The sequence below is a fragment of the Bombina bombina genome, chromosome 9 (assembly GCF_027579735.1).
Source record: "Bombina bombina isolate aBomBom1 chromosome 9, aBomBom1.pri, whole genome shotgun sequence".
In the NCBI taxonomy this organism is placed as follows: Eukaryota; Metazoa; Chordata; class Amphibia; order Anura; family Bombinatoridae; genus Bombina; species Bombina bombina.
Window position 1 is genome coordinate 86,212,207 of NC_069507.1, and position 20,800 is coordinate 86,233,006.

Below are 20,800 nucleotides of genomic sequence, written 5' to 3' on the forward strand. Positions count from 1 at the left end.
TGTGCTGTAGGAGAGTGTGTATTATATGAGAGTGTGTGGTGTGCTGTAGGAGAGTGTGTGTGGTGTGTTGTAGGAGAGTGTGTATTATATGAGAGTGTGTGTGGTGTGTTGTAAGAGAGTGTGTATTATATGAGAGTGTGTGTGGTGTGATGTAGGAGAGTGTGTATTATATGAGTGTGTGTGGTGTGCTGTAGGAGAGTGTGTATGATGTGTTGTATGCAAGTGTGTGTGATGTGTGTGTGTTGTAGGAGAGTGTGTGTTGTGTGAGTGCTGTAGGAAAGTTTGTGTGGTATGTGTGTGTGTTGTATGAAAGTGTGTGTTATTACTTTTTACAACACTTGACCACAATCATTTTTGTCACATTGCCAAAAATTGCAGCTATGTTGTTGTATAATTTTCAGACCAAGCATAAAAAGAGGGTCGTAAAGATATGCGATATCATAGCACTGGGTATTGAGAAAAAAAAGTTTAAAGAACCCTGCTCTAAAACATACATATTTAGGTCATTGAGCCTTTCAAGGTAAGTTTTGTTTTTTGGACCATGTACCATTTTAGTAGATCTCCTTTGCACATATTCCAGTTTGCTTACATCATTCTGGAGATATGGGGCGCGATCCGATATAGATCGCAGTTTGCGGCGCAAGCGAGAGAACCCACGTCGCCCGCAGTTTCAGCTCGCAACTCGAGCCATCCAATATGCGGCGCCGTCACTTGCTAAAGTGGCGCAAGTCTCACAAACCAGCGATGTCCAGAAATCTGCGTAAGTACAGATTTTTGGAGTCGCCAGTGACTTGCGCCACGTTAGAAACTGCCGGCGCCTATAAAACTTGACTAAAGTCTAAATCACCCGCACTGTCTAACACGCCTCCTAAACATAGCCCGACACGTCTAACACGCCTCCCTAACATAGCCCGACACGTCTAACCCTCTATCCGCTATCCCCCCTCACTATCCTAACAATAAAAACAGCTATTAACCCCTAAACCGCCACTCCCGTACCCCGCCGCAACCTAATAAAGTTATTAACCCCTAAACCGTCGCTCCCGTACCCCGCCGCCAGCTATATTATATCTATAACCCCCTAAAGTGAGCCCCTAACACCGCCGCCATCTATATTAAAATTATTAACCCCTAATGTAAGCCCCTTACACCGCCGCCATCTCTATTAAAATGATTAACCCCTAATTTAATCTACCTACCCAGCTATATTATCTATATTAACCCTAAGTATATTATAGTTAATATAGGTATTACATTATATATATTAACTATATTAACCCTAATTATATTAGGGTTAATATAGTTAATATAGTTACTATAGTATTTATATTAACTATATTAACTCTATCTAACCCTAACACCCCTAACTAAATTTATATTAAATTAATCTAATTCATTTATAAACTAAAATATTCCTATTTAAATCTAAATACTTACCTATAAAATAAACCCTAAGATAGCTACAATATAATTAATAATTACATTGTAGCTATGTTAGGGTTAATATTTATTTTACAGGTAAATTGTTAATTATTTTAACTAGGTATAATAGCTATTAAATAGTTATTAACTATTTAATATCTACCTAGTTAAAATAATTACCCAATTACCTGTAAAATAAATCCTAACCTAAGTTACAAATACACCTACACTATCAATAAATTAAATAAACTACAAACATCTATCTAAAAATACAATTAAATTAACTAAACTAAATTACAAAAAATAAAAATGATTGAATCAGCCAATCAGATTCAAGTTCAATCCGATTGGCTGATCCAATCAGCCAATCAGATTGAGCTCGCATTCTATTGGCTGTTCCGATCAGCCAATAGAATGCGAGCTCAATCTGATTGGCTGATTGGATCAGCCAATCGGATTGAACTTGAATCTGATTGGCTGATTCAATCAGCCAATCAGATTTTTCTAACTTAATTCCGATTGGCTGATAGAATCCTATCAGCCAATCGGAATTCGGCGGACGCCATCTTGGATGACGTCATTTAAAGGTACCTCATTCGTCGTTCAGTAGTCGTCCGGGATGGATGCTCCGCGGCGGCGGAGCGAAGAAAGAAGATTGAAGATGCCGCCGGAAGAATGAAGACTTTGCTGCCGCTTGGAGGAAGACGTCGCCGGAGGAAGAATTCTTCTTTGCCGCTTGGAGGAAGACATCGCCGGAGGAAGAATTCTTCTTTGCCGCTTGGAGGAAGACATCGCCCGGATCGGATCAGGAGTTCGGCCCGGTGTGGTGAAGACAAGGTAGGGAGATCTTCAGGGGGGTAGTGTTAGGCTTTTTTAAGGGGGGTTTGGGTGGTTTTAGAATAGGGGTATGTGGGTGGTGGGTTGTAATGGGGGGGGTATTGTATTTGTATGCAAAAGAGCTGAATTCTTTGGGGCATGCCCCACAAAAGGCCCTTTTAAGGGCTGGTAAGGTAAAGAGCTTTGAAATTCTTTTAATTTAGAATAGGGCAGGGAATTTTTTTTATTTTGGGGGTTTATTATTTTATTAGGGGGCTTAGAATAGGTGTAATTAGCTTAAAAATCTTGTAATCTTTTTTTTATTTTTTGTAATTTAGTGTTTGTTTTTTTTTGTAATTTAGTTTAGTTAATTTAATTGTATTTTTAGATAGATGTTTGTAGTTTATTTAATTTATTGATAGTGTAGGTGTATTTGTAACTTAGGTTAGGATTTATTTTACAGGTAATTGGGTAATTATTTTAACTAGGTAGATATTAAATAGTTAATAACTATTTAATAGCTATTATACCTAGTTAAAATAATTAACAATTTACCTGTAAAATAAATATTAACCCTAACATAGCTACAATGTAATTATTAATTATATTGTAGCTATCTTAGGGTTTATTTTATAGGTAAGTATTTAGATTTAAATAGGAATATTTTAGTTTATAAATGAATTAGATTAATTTAATATAAATTTAGTTAGGGGTGTTAGGGTTAGATAGAGTTAATATAGTTAATATAAATACTATAGTAACTATATTAACTATATTAACCCTAATATAATTAGGGTTAATATAGTTAATATATATAATGTAATACCTATATTAACTATAATATACTTAGGGTTAATATAGATAATATAGCTGGCGGCGGGGTATGTAGATTAAATTAGGGGTTAATCATTTTAATAGAGATGGCGGCGGTGTAAGGGGCTTACATTAGGGGTTAATAATATTAATATAGCTGGCGGCGGTATAGGGGGATTAGATTAGGGGTTCATAATTTTTATATAGGTGGCGGCGGTGTAAGGGGTCAGATTAGGGGATAGATAAGGTAGATGACAGCGGTGTAAGGGGTTCTAATTAGGGGATAGATAAGGTAGATGGCGGCGGTTTTAGGGGCTCACAGTAGGGGGTTAGTTTATGTAGATGGCGGCGGGGTCCGGGAGCGGCGGTTTAGGGGTTAATAACTTTATTAGGGATTTCGGGGGGGGGGGGTCGCGGTTGACAGGTAGATAGACATTGCGCATGCGTTAGGTTTATTTTAGAAGATCGCGGTTGACAGGGAGATAGACATTGCGCATGCGTTAGGTGTTAGGTTTATTTTAGAAGATCGCGGTTGACAGGGAGATAGACATTGCGCATGCGTTAGGTGTTAGGTTTATTTTAGCAGCCAGTTTAGGGAGTTACGGGGCTCCAATAGTCAGCGTAAGGCTTCTTACGGCTGCTTTTTGTGGCGAGGTGAAAATGGAGTAAGTTTTCTCCATTTTCGCCACGTAAGTCCTTACGCTGCATATTGGATACCAAACTGCGCTGGTTTGGTATACCTGCCTATAGCCCAAAAAACTACGGGCGACGGCAGAAATATACGCGCGTAACTTCTAGGTTACGCCGTATATGTGATACCAAACCCCGCGCAAATATTGGCGTCGCCGGCTTTTGCGGGTGACGATTTTTATCGGATGGACCCCCATGGCCTCCAGAACTGCACACAATACTCAAGATGAGGCCTAACTAATGATCTGTAAAGTGTCATAAGAACCTTACTATTTCTGCTGCAGATACCTCTACCGTAGCATTCTACTTGTCTTACTACCAGCAATACTACATTGTTGACTACATTTTAAATCATGCTGATTGTACTCCATTTACTAAGATACTCTGTTTTCTATCCTTAAAGGGACATTCCGGTCAAAATTTTAATGCACATAGATGAATTACATATTTGAAAAGAAACATATTTGCAATATACATGTACTGGCAAAAATGCTTCCAGTAAAAGTTATCACTGTTTTAGTGTTAACATTTTTCTCTGCATGTGGATGTGAAGCATAGCTAGATATTCTCAGTGCACCAACATTTTAAATACTGCAGCTGCTCAGAGGACCAGTGGGGCTTGTAACATGTAAGCAATTAACAAATTGAGTCATTACCAGATGGTACAAGCACCTTAGGACCTTAGGTTCTCTGAACTGAGTGATGTGTTTAAATGCTGGCGCACACAATGCATACTTAAATGCACGTTTAAAACAGCTATAGCTTTCATTAGAAGTATTATTGCTAATACATGTATATTACAAAAATGATTCTATTCAAAACTGAAAAGCTCCCATGTGGATTCCAATTTTGGCTGGAATGTCCCTTTAAGCCAGCGTTCTACCCAGTTCACATACTTTGAGTCTAGACCAATTGTAATAAGTGCACAATGAGAACTCTACTAACACTCACTGTGCCATCCATTAAAAGTATAGGGCATGCCAAAAACGTTTTGGCTACATTAAGATGCTTTGGTTAAAATATTTAACCATCCACTTACAATACCAGAATGTACGTTACTCCTTTTAAAAACTCAAGCAAAAAGTTAGCGCATCTTGAAATATCGATTGCATTTGTAATATAGCCCAAAATCTTTAATTATGCCTAATTTAAAAAAATATATATTTGCACTTTTACTATTTATTTTGCCTGCTTTTACTGTATTTAACTCTGAAAACTGTAGTGTTTCGACCCAGAGAGGCTTAAGTCTCCAATTACCCACTGCAAAAGTAGGAAACAAAAGTAGATTTAAAAAGCTTTTCAAGGGGAATGTATCAGGCCTGCAAGAGAATACATTTTTTTTCTCAGGGGCATCGCCAAAATTTTCTTTTTGGGGGACACTTCCAGGAGGCCCACCGATAATTTGTGAGAGGGGCCATGTCAGGAGGGCGAGACTGAGCATTTTCGCAGACAGGGCTGGCTGAAGCTGCTGCAGTACCTGGGCAGGGTGGTAGTGGGATGTCACAATTGGGGGCCCAGCCATTATACTGGTGGTCTAGTGCCACTGCAGCTAAAATTAACCTTACAAGATACCTGATTAGCCCCTTCACTGCCTGGCATAATAGGATTGGTGTCCGCAGCTGCAATTAGCGGCATTATAATTACCAAACATCAATGACAAAGCCATGTATGTCTGCTATTTCTAAACAAAGGGGATCCCAGAGAAGCTTTTACAACCATTTGTGCATGATTGCACAAGCAGTATGTAAGTAATTTAAGTGAGAAACCCAAAGTTTGTGAAAAAGTTAACAATTTTTTTTATATAATCACATTTAGCAGTGAAATGTTGGCATGAAATATACCAAACTGGGCCTAGATCAATACCATGGGTTGTTTACTTAAAAATATATATATAGTTTTGACAGGTAAATTAAAAAAACCCAACATGGCTCTATTTCTGTTTAAATGGAGTGATAACAAAAATGCAAAAAACCCTCCAGTATTTTGGGTAAGTTCTTCTCTGAAATTCACGGTAGTGAAGGGGTTAATGAATGTAGACCATGGGGGTAGATTTACCAAGCAACGGATGCTGCTATCTACCCCCGTACTTTCCAGCTCGCTGGAAATTTAAGTTAAGAAGCAGCAGTCATAAGATCACTGCTCCTTAACTCGTCCGCCACCTCTGAAGTGGTGGACAGCAATCAGCCTGATCAGATATGATCATGTTGATTGACACCCCCTGCTAGCAGCCGATTGGCCGTGAATGTGCAGGGGGCAGCATTGCACAAGCATTTCACACAAAATGCTTGTACAATGATGAATGCCGCTATCGGGATTTATCGATGGGCGGCGGACATGATCCGCTACAGCGGATCATGTCCGCCCCCACAATGCTAAATCGGCCCCTATATATTGATATATATGCATCTAAAATTGCGTCTGTATGTAAGTATATATGCTTTATAACTGAAATACATTCATACACATTTCAATTTTTGCCATTCTATTTCTTTAATTATCCTTTAATGTATATATATGTCCAGATCGTCTCAACGCCCAGATCTTTAAGCGGGAAAAATGTAAATGTACCTTCTATCTCTTCAGAATAGACCTCTTTATTCCCTGCGGGATTGCATAATCAATTTACTTGCAGTTCCTGCCTCCTGTATCATGTGACAGTCATCAGCCAATCACAAACTCATATATGTATGCACTGTGAACTGGAGCTGGTGCCTTAGAAAGTGGGCATATAAAAAGACTGAGTCATTTCTTTTTAATGCATGCTCTATCTGAATCAAGTAAGATTTTTTGTTTTAATGTCCCCTCAATACAGTCTTTAAAGCAGGGGTCAAGTCCTACAAAAAAAAGTGTCGGAACTCACCAAGACTTCTGCCGCTCCTCACAATTAATATATATATATATATATATATATATATATATACATACATATATATATATATATATATATATATATATATATATATATATATATATATACATACATATATACATACATATATATATATATATATATATATATATATACACACACACTGTATTTATATGTATATAATCTATACAATTTGGTTAATGGAAGCAAATTAAATCCAATGAAAGGTTGAATGGTTGCCTGAGAATCCTCCTCTGTTACAGAGTCTCACCCACTTAAGATGCAATAGTCCTATTTCTTCTAAGGGGAGCTATATAACCCCAGAGCAAGCCACACAAAAATGTAAGCATCATGTGTTAAACACATTGTGGGGTGATCACACAGCAGGGCCGCTGACAGGCTTGCATTAAGTGTATTGTAAGAAGTGTCACTGCCCATTACTAGAGGATCTCACTATCCCTCTAACTAGACTGTGCTCTAGCTCCTTCCACCAGCAGAATCAGTGTTTACTGAAGCATGTATGTTCTCTGTCCAGAGGGAACTTAGTTCTTCCTGCAAAAATAGTGCAGGAACTCCGTTCCCATGCGTTCCCGCCCGACTTGACCCCTGCTTTAAAGCCCAGAAATGTTTGACATATATGCACTTTATATTAAGTTGTTTTGATGCAGACAAGTAGCATAATGTCATGAAATCATACCTGCCAACATTTGTAGCTAGGTATTAGGGACTCAGGAGGTTGAGAGGGGCTGTTGATATTGTGTGGGTGGGAGAGTGTTGGAGAGGGCGGGGTCACAGGTGGATAGAGTGCAGGATAATGGGCATGTATGGTTGGACCAGTGAGCAGGTCTGGAAGGTTTGTGAGTGTGTCTGTGCAGTCTATGGGTGTGGCTTAGGGAAATTCTGTAAATAGGAAAAAATGGCTGTCTCAGAGACAGCCGGACAGCGCTCAGAATTAGAGACAGTCCCTTCTAAAAAAAAGTAACATTTGGGAGATCTGTAAAATGCATCTTGGGACTTTATTAAAGCAAACAAGCTATTATTGCTGCATGAAAATCCCAGATGTAAAATAATCACAAAAAAATGCACTTAAAGGAACAGTCTAGTCAAAATTAAACTTTCATGATTCAGATAGGGCATGCAATTTTAAACAACTTTCCAATTTACTTTTATCATCAAATTTGCTTTGTTCTCTTGGTATTCTTTATGGAAAGCTAAACCTAGGTAGGCTCATATGCTAATTTCGAAGCCCTTGAAGGCTGCCTTTTATCTGCATTTTGACAGTTAGACACTACTAGTTCATGTGTGTCATATAGATAACATTGACATTTAAGTGGAGTCATTTAAGAGTCAGCACAAATTGGCTAAAATGTAAGTCTGTCAAAAGAACTGAGATAAGGTGGCAGTCTGCAGAGGCTTAGATACAAGGTAAACACAGGGGTAAAAAGTATATTAATATAACAGTGTTTGTTATGCAAAACTGGGGAATGGGTAATAAAGGGATTATCTATCTTTTTAAACAATAAAAAATCTGGAGTAGACTGTCCCTTTAAAGGACATTTAATGTTTTCATTTGTTTCATATAAAACAGAGAGAAAGCAAATGATTTACAAGCATTTAAATCAGTCAGTTTGATGGTAAAATGAACATTTTATTGCAGTCTAGGGACCTAAGACTTCCGAGTCTATTGATTATTGCTTTATTTTTCTACTTTGCTGTGGCCAGGATATACTTCAGCTTCTCTGGAGACAGTAGACAAAAACAACACAATCTTTAGAGCTAAATTGCAGGTAAAACAGGCAAAATAAATAAAGTATTATATAATTAAGCATTTTTGGCAAGATTACGAGTGGAGCGGTAATTACCGTTCCCACTCGCCCTAACTCCGCTCGACTTCTACTCTTTGTGCGTGTCAGGTAGCTAGCATATTACAAGCTCAAAGTAAACTTTTTTCACTCGTGTGCTAACCTGAAGCGCGCAAAGAACAGAAGTTAGAATACCGCAACTGCTTTAACGTACTCTCCCATAGACTTCAATGGAGAGAGAAAGGTTGAAAAAAAAAACACACACTTACACGCTAACCTAAATAGCCATAATACCTCTACTCTAATAACCCCTAATCCCCAGCATAGCCCACCGCAAACTACCCCTCTAAACTATTAACCCCTAACCGTTACATAGACCAACGCAAAGTAACCCACTACTCTATTAACCCCTAAACCCCCACAACACCCACCATAATGTAACCCACTACACTATTAACCCTTAAACCCCCACAACACCCACCATAATGTAACCAAATACACTATTAACTTCTAAACTGCCACAACTCCCATCGCAAAGTAACCCACTACACTATTAACTTCTAAACTGCCACAACTCCCATCGCAAAGTAACCCACTACACTATTAATCTCTAAACCACCACAAGGTAAATTACAGCAAGTTTACGCAAATTAGTTTGCAGTAATTTAAAAAGCACGCCGCTTATAATATGGATTCTAGCATAAAGAACACTGCAATCTTGCAAACGCATTTATGTTCCTCGCACTAACGATAGCGCTCCACACATAATCTGGCCCTTTATGGGAAATTACATTTCAGGTTTAGTGTCATTTTAAGAATCTTGCCGGACAAAAGGGTGGACAGAGACGTACAGCTAAAGTTATATAATGTAATTTTTTTACCTCACACTGACTCATTATGAGAGTTTTATTTATCTATGGCTTTTCTTTGTACCTTTAACCTACAGCCAACAAAATGTCAGTTCCACAAACAGCTGCATACCTCCCACCCATCCTGCATCCTGCGGTATTACCACAGTTTGGGGTGTCTAGCCCACTGCCCACCCGCAGCTGTAGATTGTCCCTTTTTAAAGAAGTTATATTTACCCTGCCCACTGACTGCCAAGCCCATGGACCACAAGACACACCCAGACACTCCTACAATCACGCCCACTATCCACCCTTCTTAATAAGGCCCCACCCACAAGATTACAACAGGCCCTTTTTAACCTCCTGAGTCCCAGAGAGTCAGCCGTAAATGTTATGAGGTATGCAGCTGTGATATTAATTCATATAAACTTTTTTTTTTTTAAAAACCCTGTCAAAATATTTTTAAAGTCTTAAAAACTCAAGAAAGTAATTTTTTTCTAATGCATTTATTCTCTCTGATTAAAAAAACAAACAACTAAAATGTCATTGCATGTAACATAGTTGAAAACTAAAAGTAAAACGTCATAGGTCCAGTTGTTTATGAAGCTTAGGAGCTCTAGTGATGCAGGATTGCTCATGTGAGATTAAAGTTGTAAGTTAAGTAGCAGTGGTCATAAGATTGTTGCTTCCTAACCTCTCTGCCACACCAGGAGTGGCAAACTTAAAGCATCCCAGACTGATCCGTCTCTTTAATGTTTGAGAATTATTATTTTTTTATAAATTTTTTTTTTTTTATTGAGGTTTAGTTGACAGCACACATATAACGCCTTTCAGTAAAATCCTTACAGAAAGTTGATTCCAATTGTACATGCAAAAGAAGTTCAACCAAAATATACATGACATAACTATATGGCATTGTTTAACATAAATCAGTATACAACATGTTGGCTGGTGTATTGGTATGTCTTCTAAATGAAAACTGAGGCCACTTTTGGACCTCGCTTTAGGGTATAAAGCGACAGAAGACAGTCATGAACAGTAGGGGACCACTTTTGGATCCCAATTGATAAACCTCTATTTTTAAAGTATAGAACTCAAACTGTTATATGAGAGTTAAATGATATATACTATTTCCTGATATATTAAGGTCTAGATACTGTAGAGATAAAATGAGTAAGCAATTTGGTGGATATTTATAGCAAAACTTAATTGCAGGGAGCTTAGGAGTGGGAAAGAATAATATGTAGATACACTTAAATGAGGTCCTCTAAGGATAACTGATAAATCCCAGACCATATAGATACTGTATAGTAAGTGGCTAAGAATAATAACTTATAAGCAGGTATATCGTTATCTGTGTGAGTGTTAAAAGCTAAGAGAATAAGAGTGTGAAGTGGGTAAGAATATATACTTGAATGCATATTAATCATATCACATATGGGCATTGGTAACTATAGGAGATGAAGTTTGGTGAACTGCCTCGGCCGCAAACAGCACACCAATAAGTTAACATAAATGAAACCAGCCCCATTAAGATTCCTGTTCATAATGCTTAAAAATCTAAAGTCCAACAGGAATTACAGTGTTATATTCTATATATGCTAGTTCAAGAGTTAAGCTTGGGCTGCTACATATCCTCCCATAACCTCAAGTAATTCAGATTAGGTATGAAATAGTGTAAATATCTAGAAACCACTAGGCACTGTAAATAGATATAACTGAGAATGATGGATTTTCAGCTACTAAAGTATTACAGAGTTGTTTACAGGGTAAGCTGTGTTAACCCAACAGGGATAAACAGTTATAAGAAGCCCTTACAAATAATACTATTATGCATTAAATAGGTGTTATGCTCATTTCAATCCGATATAGGGATACTCAGCCAAAACTATATGTACATATGCTAACGTGCTTAGTTGATTCTAATCAATTGCAATGGGGCTCAGAAGGGTAATTACATCGTGAGTGAACCTCTGTTGCAAGGGCACAGCAATAATTTACAATCTTAGTATAGAGCAGGCTTAGTTGAATTTACATACATAGGGATTAACAAGAGCATAGCAAGTAACCAGCTTGAAAATAAACAGAACGAGAGTCGCTGGGTAACATGAGACCTTCAAACACTCAAAAGTCAATAAACGATGTACTCAAATAAAATAAAGAAGTATAACATTATGAGCAAAAATTAGAGCCATTAGAGGCTCTCTGCTTGTTTTTCCCCTAGCTCCGGGCACAACCAAGGGTGAATAAATCAGCGGGAGCCAGCAGGAGTTCTCAGAATCTACCGATCAAATACCGGCCCATTTCTGCTTCTTAGTTTCGCCAACATCTGCGGCTTGGGGGTACTTTGAAAAAATAGCCACCACTTTTAAGGCATCTACCTCCTCACCCAACCTCCTATAGTCAGCTTCAAGCTTCGGCTCGAGGGTCGATGACTGTACACCGGGAGACCAAGCTTCCGTAACGACATGACCCTCATCTGTCTTAGGCGGCACTAACTTTCGCTCTGGTTCCCCGGAGTTCCCAGGGCAGGCCTTGTCCGCTTGTTTAAGAGAGTCTGATATCCTCACGCCGTCCCGGGCTGATAGGCAAGGTGCAATTTCACAATGAGTTTCAGCCGGTTGGGCTACTGTGATTGCAGGTGTTAGAAGAAGTCTAGAGAGCTCTGCTTCCAGGTTCCGGTAATGATCTTCAATGAGCTGTACCATCTTTTTATCCCACGCGTCCAGGGCCTCCATTATCAGGCCAATAACTTCTCCTCATACACGCTTACATGTAAGTTAAATGTCCACAAGGATGGTTCTCAACTCTAGAATAGTGAGCAGTCTATTTAAGACTGTTATACCCCGGGATACAGGGGGGGGGGGGGTGTCAAAGTCTTGTAGAAAGGCCGCCGCCTAAGAACTCGACGGGCCAGATTTGGATCCCATAGGTCATACGCTCAGCAAGTTTAGTAGAAATCAATGCTACTGTTCTCTATCTAATTAAAGACAAGAGAGCTGTCAAAAAATATAGCAGAGTCCTTGCATAAATCGGCGGAATATGCACATCACTTTAGGAGCTCCAAATATTGCGACTTTGCATGGCCGCTGCCTGGCCACTCCCCTCTGTTTGAGAATTATTAATCCAAACAACAATTTGGAGAAACAGAAGATTAAATTAAAATGTGAAGATGAACGTTAAGAAAACTAAAATGTCACAACGAAAACAGTTATGTTTTATTCTGGTACCTAAAAATAAGATCATATGCAAAGCATAGACCACAAATAAAGCACATTTTTTCTTCTAGCCAAAATATATAGAAAGGGAAATAAATTACATGTAATATATAGCTAAATTAAAGGACCAATAAATAAAGCAGAATTGTATAATCGATAAATTCATAATAAACAGACAATGCAATTGTGCTGTCAATTTTAAATGTGTAGTAGAACATTTTCCGGCAAATTTCAAAGTAAATTCCACTATTCCTGCCCCTTTATCATGTGACAGCATCAGCCAATCACAAAACGCATATAGGTATATATGTATATACTGTGCACTCTTGCATATGCTCAGTAGGAGTGCATATATTTTATTAATGGAGGAAAGTTGTATAGTTTATCTGCATCATGAAAGTTTACTTTTGACTTTAGTGTCCTTTTAAGGAATGAATAAGGACCATTGAATTATGTGAACTCACAATTAACCCCTTAAGTGAATCGGACATAGATCTACGTCATTCAGTACATATCCCATTGTACCGCATAACGTAGATCTACATCCAATCTTCAGGCAGCCCCTGCTGTCTGTGTTATCAAGTGACAAATGAGACTTGCTGTATGCGGGCTGCAGCCATCTGTCTTTATATGGTAATGGAGCATGATCAGTGCTCCGTTATCATATAAAGATAGATTACCCGATTGTTACACACAGTGACACTGTCTGTGTCACTGTCTTTAACGATCATTTGTTGGTGCCGGTGGGAGGGGAGGTAGGAGGGCCCAGCATCAGAGGGGGTGGGAGAGGGAAGGGCTGGACCCTACACAACAGAAAATATATTTTGAAGGGAGAGGGAGGGGGGCAGCCTACAAAATGGTCACAGGGAGGGATAAGGTTGGGAGGGTGAGAGGGAACTCTACACTGCAGAAAAAAGTATTAATTATTAAATAAAACATAAAAAGTATAAAAAACAGACAGCTGCCAGTGCCCAAAATGGTTGCCACTAGTGGGAAGAGGAGGTTTAGAGAGCTGTTTGGGAGGGATCAGGGAGATGGGCGGGTCGAGGAGGAATCCCTACACTGCAAAAAAATATGAAAAAACAATACAAAAAAAACAACAAAGCCCTAAACTGCATACCGGCAGACTGACTGTCTACCAGTACCTAAGATGGTTGTGAGGAGTGTGTAGGGAGAGAGAGCTGTTTGGGAGGGAACAGGGAGGTTTCAGTGGGAGGGTAATATCTATATTACTATACTATTTCCCTTAGTAGCTAACTAATTAATCACTTTACTGACAGGAATTTCAGAAGTGTGGTCCACAGCTGCAATAAGCAGCCTTCTAACTACCAAAAAATGCAATGGCAAAGCCAAGCATGTCTGCTATTTCTGAACAAATGGGATCCCAAAGAAGCTCTAGCAACCATTTGTGTTATGACTGCATAAAAGGATTGTAAATAATTTCAGTGAGAAACCTAAAGTTTGTGAAAAAGCTAACAATTTTTTTTACATGATCGCATTTGGCAGCGAAATGGTGGCAAGAAATACAAAAAAACAGGCCTAGATCAATACTTTGTTTTGTCTTCTTTGATAGGTAAATGAAAGAAATCAAGGCTCTATTTCTGTTTAAATGGAGTGATAGCAAAAATAGTAAAAATTCTCCGGTACACTGAGCAAGTTTTTCTTTAAAATTCCCGGGAATAAAGGGGTTAAGCAGAAAATCTTTGAGCTTTACGGTAAAGTGAATAAAATATTACCAATAAATCAGTAGGAAAGAATACAAACATATTTGCGTACCTGAGTTCCTTCACAGCTCTTCCCACCTTCAGATTTGACACTTGACTTTGGCTGTTTTGTCTGTAGGATACCAATTCCATGTCTGGTAGTACTATCAAATAGCTTCTTATCAGTGTGAAGTTGACCATCCCAAGCCGGTAAGGTATTTTCCTCCAATTCTGTAGAGCACTGAGGATAATTTTCTTTATTGTTTTCATCTCTGGTAATAAAATAAACATTTACTGTAATAAACATGTCCTATCAGCAAAAAAATAATAAAAAACATATTAAATAATACAGAGCAGATGAGCTATTTGGTAAGGCATGCTTTAGGTTCCAGATTAAGTAGTGGGTTCAGGAGTATGGACCAGGTGTCCAAAAGAGGAAAAAAGTAAGGGTTATATATATATACAAAAACTAAGTAAAGAAAATATGAGAGAGTAGAAAAAATTGCTGTCTATGTCCAAATCTGGTGCTACCCTTATTTAGATTATGGATAAATAATTTAAGAAAGAAAAATTTCAAATTATATGTTAGTAATTTGAAAAAAGCAAGGGATTCAAAGAGCACACAGAACGACCTTTTAAAATATATTCCAATTTATTTTCCCAAACACATATAGTGAGTTACTAAATTTGGCCAAGTCAGACAAAAGTAACTTAAGTTTAAAAAGGAACAAATCAAGGTTAAATAGAAATGAAGAGTTAACTGCCTAAGCATACGTATGCTACTTTCTATCTCTAGTAGCTAACATCACAGGATATATATCATATGCATATATATTATATACACAGGTAATCAAGCGTACAAATATCACACTGTGAAACACAAGATAGAAGGGTATACTTCATTTAGAAAAGCAAAGCAAGATGAGAGCATATACAGGCATAAAGATAATACAATTCAAAGCCTATAAATCAAACGGTGCATACACTTATCAGATTAAGCAAGAATAGTCCGTATAATGAAATACGTATACACAAGTTCCATATGTGACAAGATGTAGGAAATAATATCCTTGTAAAACAGGCAACTTAGCTTATGTGTTTTAGTAACCTCATAGCGGGTGCACCGCTCACACGAAGCCTTCTTTTAATTTTTCTTTCTTAAATTATTTATCCACGTTATATATATACATATATAGTATCTAACAAAAGTGAGTACAAACCTCACATTTTTGTAAATATGTTATTATATATTTTTCATGTGACAACACTGAAGGAATGGCACTTCGCTACAATGTAAAGTAGTGGGTGTACAGCCTGTATAACAGTGTAAATGTGCTGTCCCCTCAAAATAACTCAACACACAGCCATTAATGTCTAAACTGTTGGCAACAAAAGTGAGTACACCTCTAAGTGGAAATGTCCAAATGGGGCACAATTAGCCATTTTCCCTCCTCGGTGTCATGTGACTCGTTAGTGTTACAAGGTCTTAGGTGTGAATGGGGAGCAGGTGTGTTAAATTTGGTGTTATCACTCTCACACTCTCTCATACTGGTCAATGGAAGTTCAACATGGCACCTCATGGCAAAGAACTCTATGAGGATCTGAAAAAAAAGAATTGTTGCTCTACATAAAGATGGCCTAGGCTATAAGAAGATTGCAAAGACCCTGAAATTGAGCTGCAGAATGGTGGGCAAGACCATACAGCAGTTTCACAGGACAGGTTCCACTCAGAACAGGCCTCGCAATGGTCGACCAAAGAAGTTGAGTGCACGTGCTCAGTGTCATATCCATAGGTTTTCTTTGGGAAATAGACGTATGAGTGCTGCCAGCATTGCTGCAGAGGTTGAAGGGGTGGGGGTTCAGCCTGTCAGTGCTCAGACCATACGCCACACACTGCATCAAATTGGTCTGCATGGCTGTTGTCCCAGAAGGAAGCCTCTTCTAAAGATGATGCACAAGAAAGCCCGCAAACAGTTTGCTGAAGACAAGCAGACTAAGGACATGGATTACTGGAACCATGTCCTGTGGTCCGATGAGACCAAGATAAACTTATTTGGTTCAGATGGTGTCAAGTGTGTGTGGTGGCAACCAGGTGAGGAGTACAAAAAAAAGGATCTTGATAAAGGCCTGAAAGGCTGAAACGTGTTGATCTGCTCACTTCTACTATACACTGTATCTGTAAATAATGGTAGTAGGCCAGGTACATTGAGCCATTTTTCAATATACATGAATGGTCTTTATATGTATAATCCCTTTCCCCAAGGATCTACCATTCTACAGACTACTTTCCTTTACAGACTTTTGGATCCTTGCTGGATATACAGCTCCTACATCAATGACTTGTATTTTGACACTTAAACCGGAATCGGTAGTAGGACTTAGAGGTACCGCCACACTAACTGTCCGGTTTGTAAACAAACACCTCGGTCCCAGCATCTACCTTAGACTGCCTATAAATATTTTAAGCATTAAGGGAACCTTATTATACAATGACGCTCATTTGGACCATATTCTATCAGGGGGTAAACCTATACTCACATTTTGTGGACTATTTACAGCCTTTTTAAACCTTGGATTCAACAAAGGCTATTACATTTGGATACATCGCCACACTGTGAGTCTCCAACACAGACTTTATCCCAGTAGGAGAGTTATTTTACCACCAGGTATCATATGGTACACAGTTACCTGTTTTCTTACTGTTTGTCTGTATATTGTATACAACTTTACTCAGCTTTAACGCCTGAATAGCATAATAGCAACTAGCTCTTACTCAATTGCATTTCATAACCTGCCTACTACTATTATTGCATGTTTGTTGATTTTATTAATATTAATTTTTGTTGATTTTACTAATACTCGCATTAGTATTGTATTTTTTTCATATATATTGTATATTGTTATTCAGATGCTGGCATCCTATATGCTTTTAAATTGAATTTTAGTAATTAAATACATTTACTGAATTTGCGACACATACTTATTTTGTTTGTTTTTACATTTATCACAGTTCATTGAGGGAACCATGAATGCCAACATGTACTGTGACATACTGAAGCAGAGCATGATCCCCTCTCTTCAGAAACTGGGCTGCAGGGCAGTATTCCAACATGATAACGACCCCAAACACACCTCCAAGATGACCACTACCTTGCTAAAGAAGCTGAGGGTAAAGGTGATGGACTGGCCAAGCATGTCTCCAGACCTAAACCTTATTGAGCATCTGTGGGACATCCTCAAACGGAAGGTGGGGGAGAGCAAGGTCTCTAACATTCACCAGATCCGTGATGTCATCATGGAGGAGTGGAAGAGGACTCCAGTGGCAACCTGTGAAGCTCTGGTGAACTCCATGCCCAAGAGGGTTAAGGCAGTGCTGGAAAATAATGGTGGCCACACAAAATATTGACACTTTGGGCCCAATTTGGACATTTCTACTTAGGGGTGTACTCACTTTTGTTGCCAATAGTTTTGACATTAATGGCTGTGTGTTGAGTTATTTTGAGGGGACAGCAAATTTACACTGTTATACAGGCTGTACACTTACTACTTTGTAGCAAACTGTCATTTCTTCAGTGTTGTGACATGAAAAGATATAATAAAATATTTACAAAAATGTGAGGGGTGTACTCACTTTTCTGAGAAACTGTGTATATGTGTATATATATATATATATATATATATATATATATACTGTATATATACACACACCTTTGAGCCCTTCCCAGTCCAACACGTTGTCATACACCATATGATGTTAAAACACAGTTAGCATCACTTTTACATTTTTCAATCAAATTAAATAATTGAAATAACTGTTCTTTACTCAGAAGATATTATTTATTTTTATTTATATATATATATATATATATATATATATATATATACACACTCTATTATACATGGATACATATATATATTGTCAATATATATATATATATATATATATATGTACAGTATATATTTATTTTTTTAAACAAAAATAATATCTTAATGAAGAACAAAGGTATTTAAACTACTTCCTAATGCACCATCAGCTATACTTCTTAATGCACCATCAGCTATAGCGCACTCTGGCCTCTATTTATCAAAGGTCTTGCGGACCTGATCCGACAGTGCGGATCAGGTCCGCAAGACCTCGCTAAATGCGGAGAGCAATAAGCTCTCCGCATTTAACATTGCACCAGCAGCTCACAAGAGCTGCTGGTGCAACGCCGCCCCCTGCAGACTCGCGGCCAATGGGCCGCCAGCAGGGAGGTGTCAATCAACCCGATCGTACTCGATCGGGTTGATTTCCGACGATGTCTGTCCGCCTGCTCAGGGCAGGCGGACAGGGTTATGGAGCAGCAATCTTTAGACCGCTGCTTCATAACTTGTGTTTCTGGCGAGTCTGAAGACTCGCCAGAAACACGGCCCTTCAAGCTCCGTACGGAGCTTGATAAATATGGGCCTTTGACTTAGCACAGCATTGGGTTAGCGATTGAGCGAAAGCAAGAACAGAGTTTTGTAGCATGCCCCTTAAGAGTCTATGAGGTGAGTGAGTTAGCGAGCTTGTGATATCCAACCTCCAGATGTTATTATGTCTGAGGCTTTCACTTGACCTTTTTTTATTTTACACTTGTAATAAGATTACAACAATAAGAATGCTATTGATTTACCTTGAGTGGTGTTAGCACTAAATAGAGCTAATATGTTTGTGCTCCACTTGTAATCTAGGCCTATGTTCTCTCTCTCCCCCAATCTTTATCTACTTTTTTTTTCATTTTTCATCTTTCTCTTTGTCCCTTTTTCTCTCTGTCTATCCTTTTTCTCTATCAGCCCCCCCCCCATGTCTTTAACTGTCACCCTCTTGTTATCCCACTCTATAACAAAGATGACTGAGGGTGATATTTTTCTTTGGGCAATGAATGAAGGAAATTTGAGAGGGAAAAAAAACATTTTTTCATAGTGTAAGAGTTATTAGCTATTACCATTAGTTTCCCTATAAAATTAACACAATATTGATGGGATTTACCTGGATTTTGCTACATTTACTAAATATTTTGATATAGTGGCAACATAAGAGAATATTGTATAAAATTAGTTAACTGGCAATAGCTGAAAATGAAATCTCATGGATAAATAACCAGATTAAAGACAGGGAGCAACTTGTTTTAGTAAATGTATCATACTCAGATTGGACAAAAGTAATTAGTGGAGTCCGCAAGGGATTGGTGCTGTTCTTTTTCATATTTTTATAAATGATTTAGAGGGAAGAGGTGTTAACCAAATTGTGTCTGTTTACTCTAGAAAAAAAGGTGCTTGAGAGTTGATATGATTACTTTTATAAATATATTCAAGACCCAAATACAGAGTTGGCAGAACAGCTGTTTATTCCAAGGCAGTTGTTTGGGGCACATGCTCACAATATAAGACTAGAGGAAATGTGATTTAATCTCCAGCAACAAACTTTTTTCAATGTAAGAGCAATCAATTGTGGATCATCTTGAATAAGGAGCTGCTAATACCTTACATACATTTAAAAATGGCTAAGATACATGTCTGGCTAAAAACAGAATTCAGGGATATGATTGCTTGTGTTAAATGGGTCACCTTTTTAATTCATGCTTCTTTAGTGTAAATTAGATCTCTGTATAGGTTGAACTTTATGGACTTTTGTATTTTTCAACCTCATCTACTATGTTACTATGTTATGTTAATATTAATATAGTAGATCAAAACATTATGCTAAAATACTAGAAAACTGAACTGTTCATGCACGGTACACTAGAGGCAAAAAGTAGAAGCTCAATATCAAAGCAGGCAGATCCTATAACAATTCATAAACTAAAGGTCAGACAACAGAGCAAGTGCAATTTATTCTGTGGTCTATAAAAGATCTAAATCTATCATCTTGTGAAGCAACAAAAATCTTAAGAAGAGGATGGGCTATAAAACCTTCTAGACTTGCCTGCACTGAACCATTAAAGTCACTAGGTGGAGCTGCTCTTAAAGGGATACTAAACCTATTTTTTTTCTTTCATGATTCAGATAGCGCATGAGATTTTAAGCACCTTTCTAATTTACTCCTATTATCATTTTTTATTTGTTCTCATGCTATCTTGATTTGAAAAAGCAGTAATGTAAGCTTTAGAGCCGGATCATTTTTTGTTCAGCACCTGGGTAGCACTTGCTGATTTGTGGCTAAATGTAGCAAACCAATCAGCAAGCTCTACCAAGGTGCTGAACTAAAAATGGTCCGTCTCCTAACCTTTTATTACTGCTTTTTCAAATCAAGATAACATGAGAACAAAGAAAAATTGATAATAGGAGTAAATTAGAAAGTTGCTTAAAATTGCATGCTCTATCTGAATCATGAAAGAAAAAAATGTGGGGTTATTATCCCTTTAATACTAATTATAGGAGAAAAGGAAGTGGGAAAAGGAAAAATCAGAATTGCATAAAAATGTCTCCTCTCCTGTCTGATGGGATTTTTAAAAGCTATTTGCCTAAAAATATTTATAATTTATATGGCACAAAAAATATTTAAAGATTATGATAAAAAATAAAACAGTGTCAGATGTCTTATTCAGAGCATTTTAAATGGTGGGGCAGAGCCCATACTGCCTACTGCTATAACATA

The 20,800-nt window shown here is 37.9% G+C and overlaps 1 protein-coding gene across 2 annotated transcripts in view; it reads right to left on the bottom strand.

Moving 5' to 3' along the window:
- Positions 1-20,800, bottom strand: part of FAM13C (family with sequence similarity 13 member C) — a 564,754-nt gene that overhangs the window by 448,446 nt on the left and 95,508 nt on the right. For both annotated transcript variants that reach the window (XM_053692240.1, XM_053692239.1), the window contains exon 3: positions 14,255-14,453. In XM_053692240.1, the coding sequence (XP_053548215.1) occupies positions 14,255-14,453 (199 nt within the window). The remainder of the gene's footprint in view (positions 1-14,254; positions 14,454-20,800) is intronic.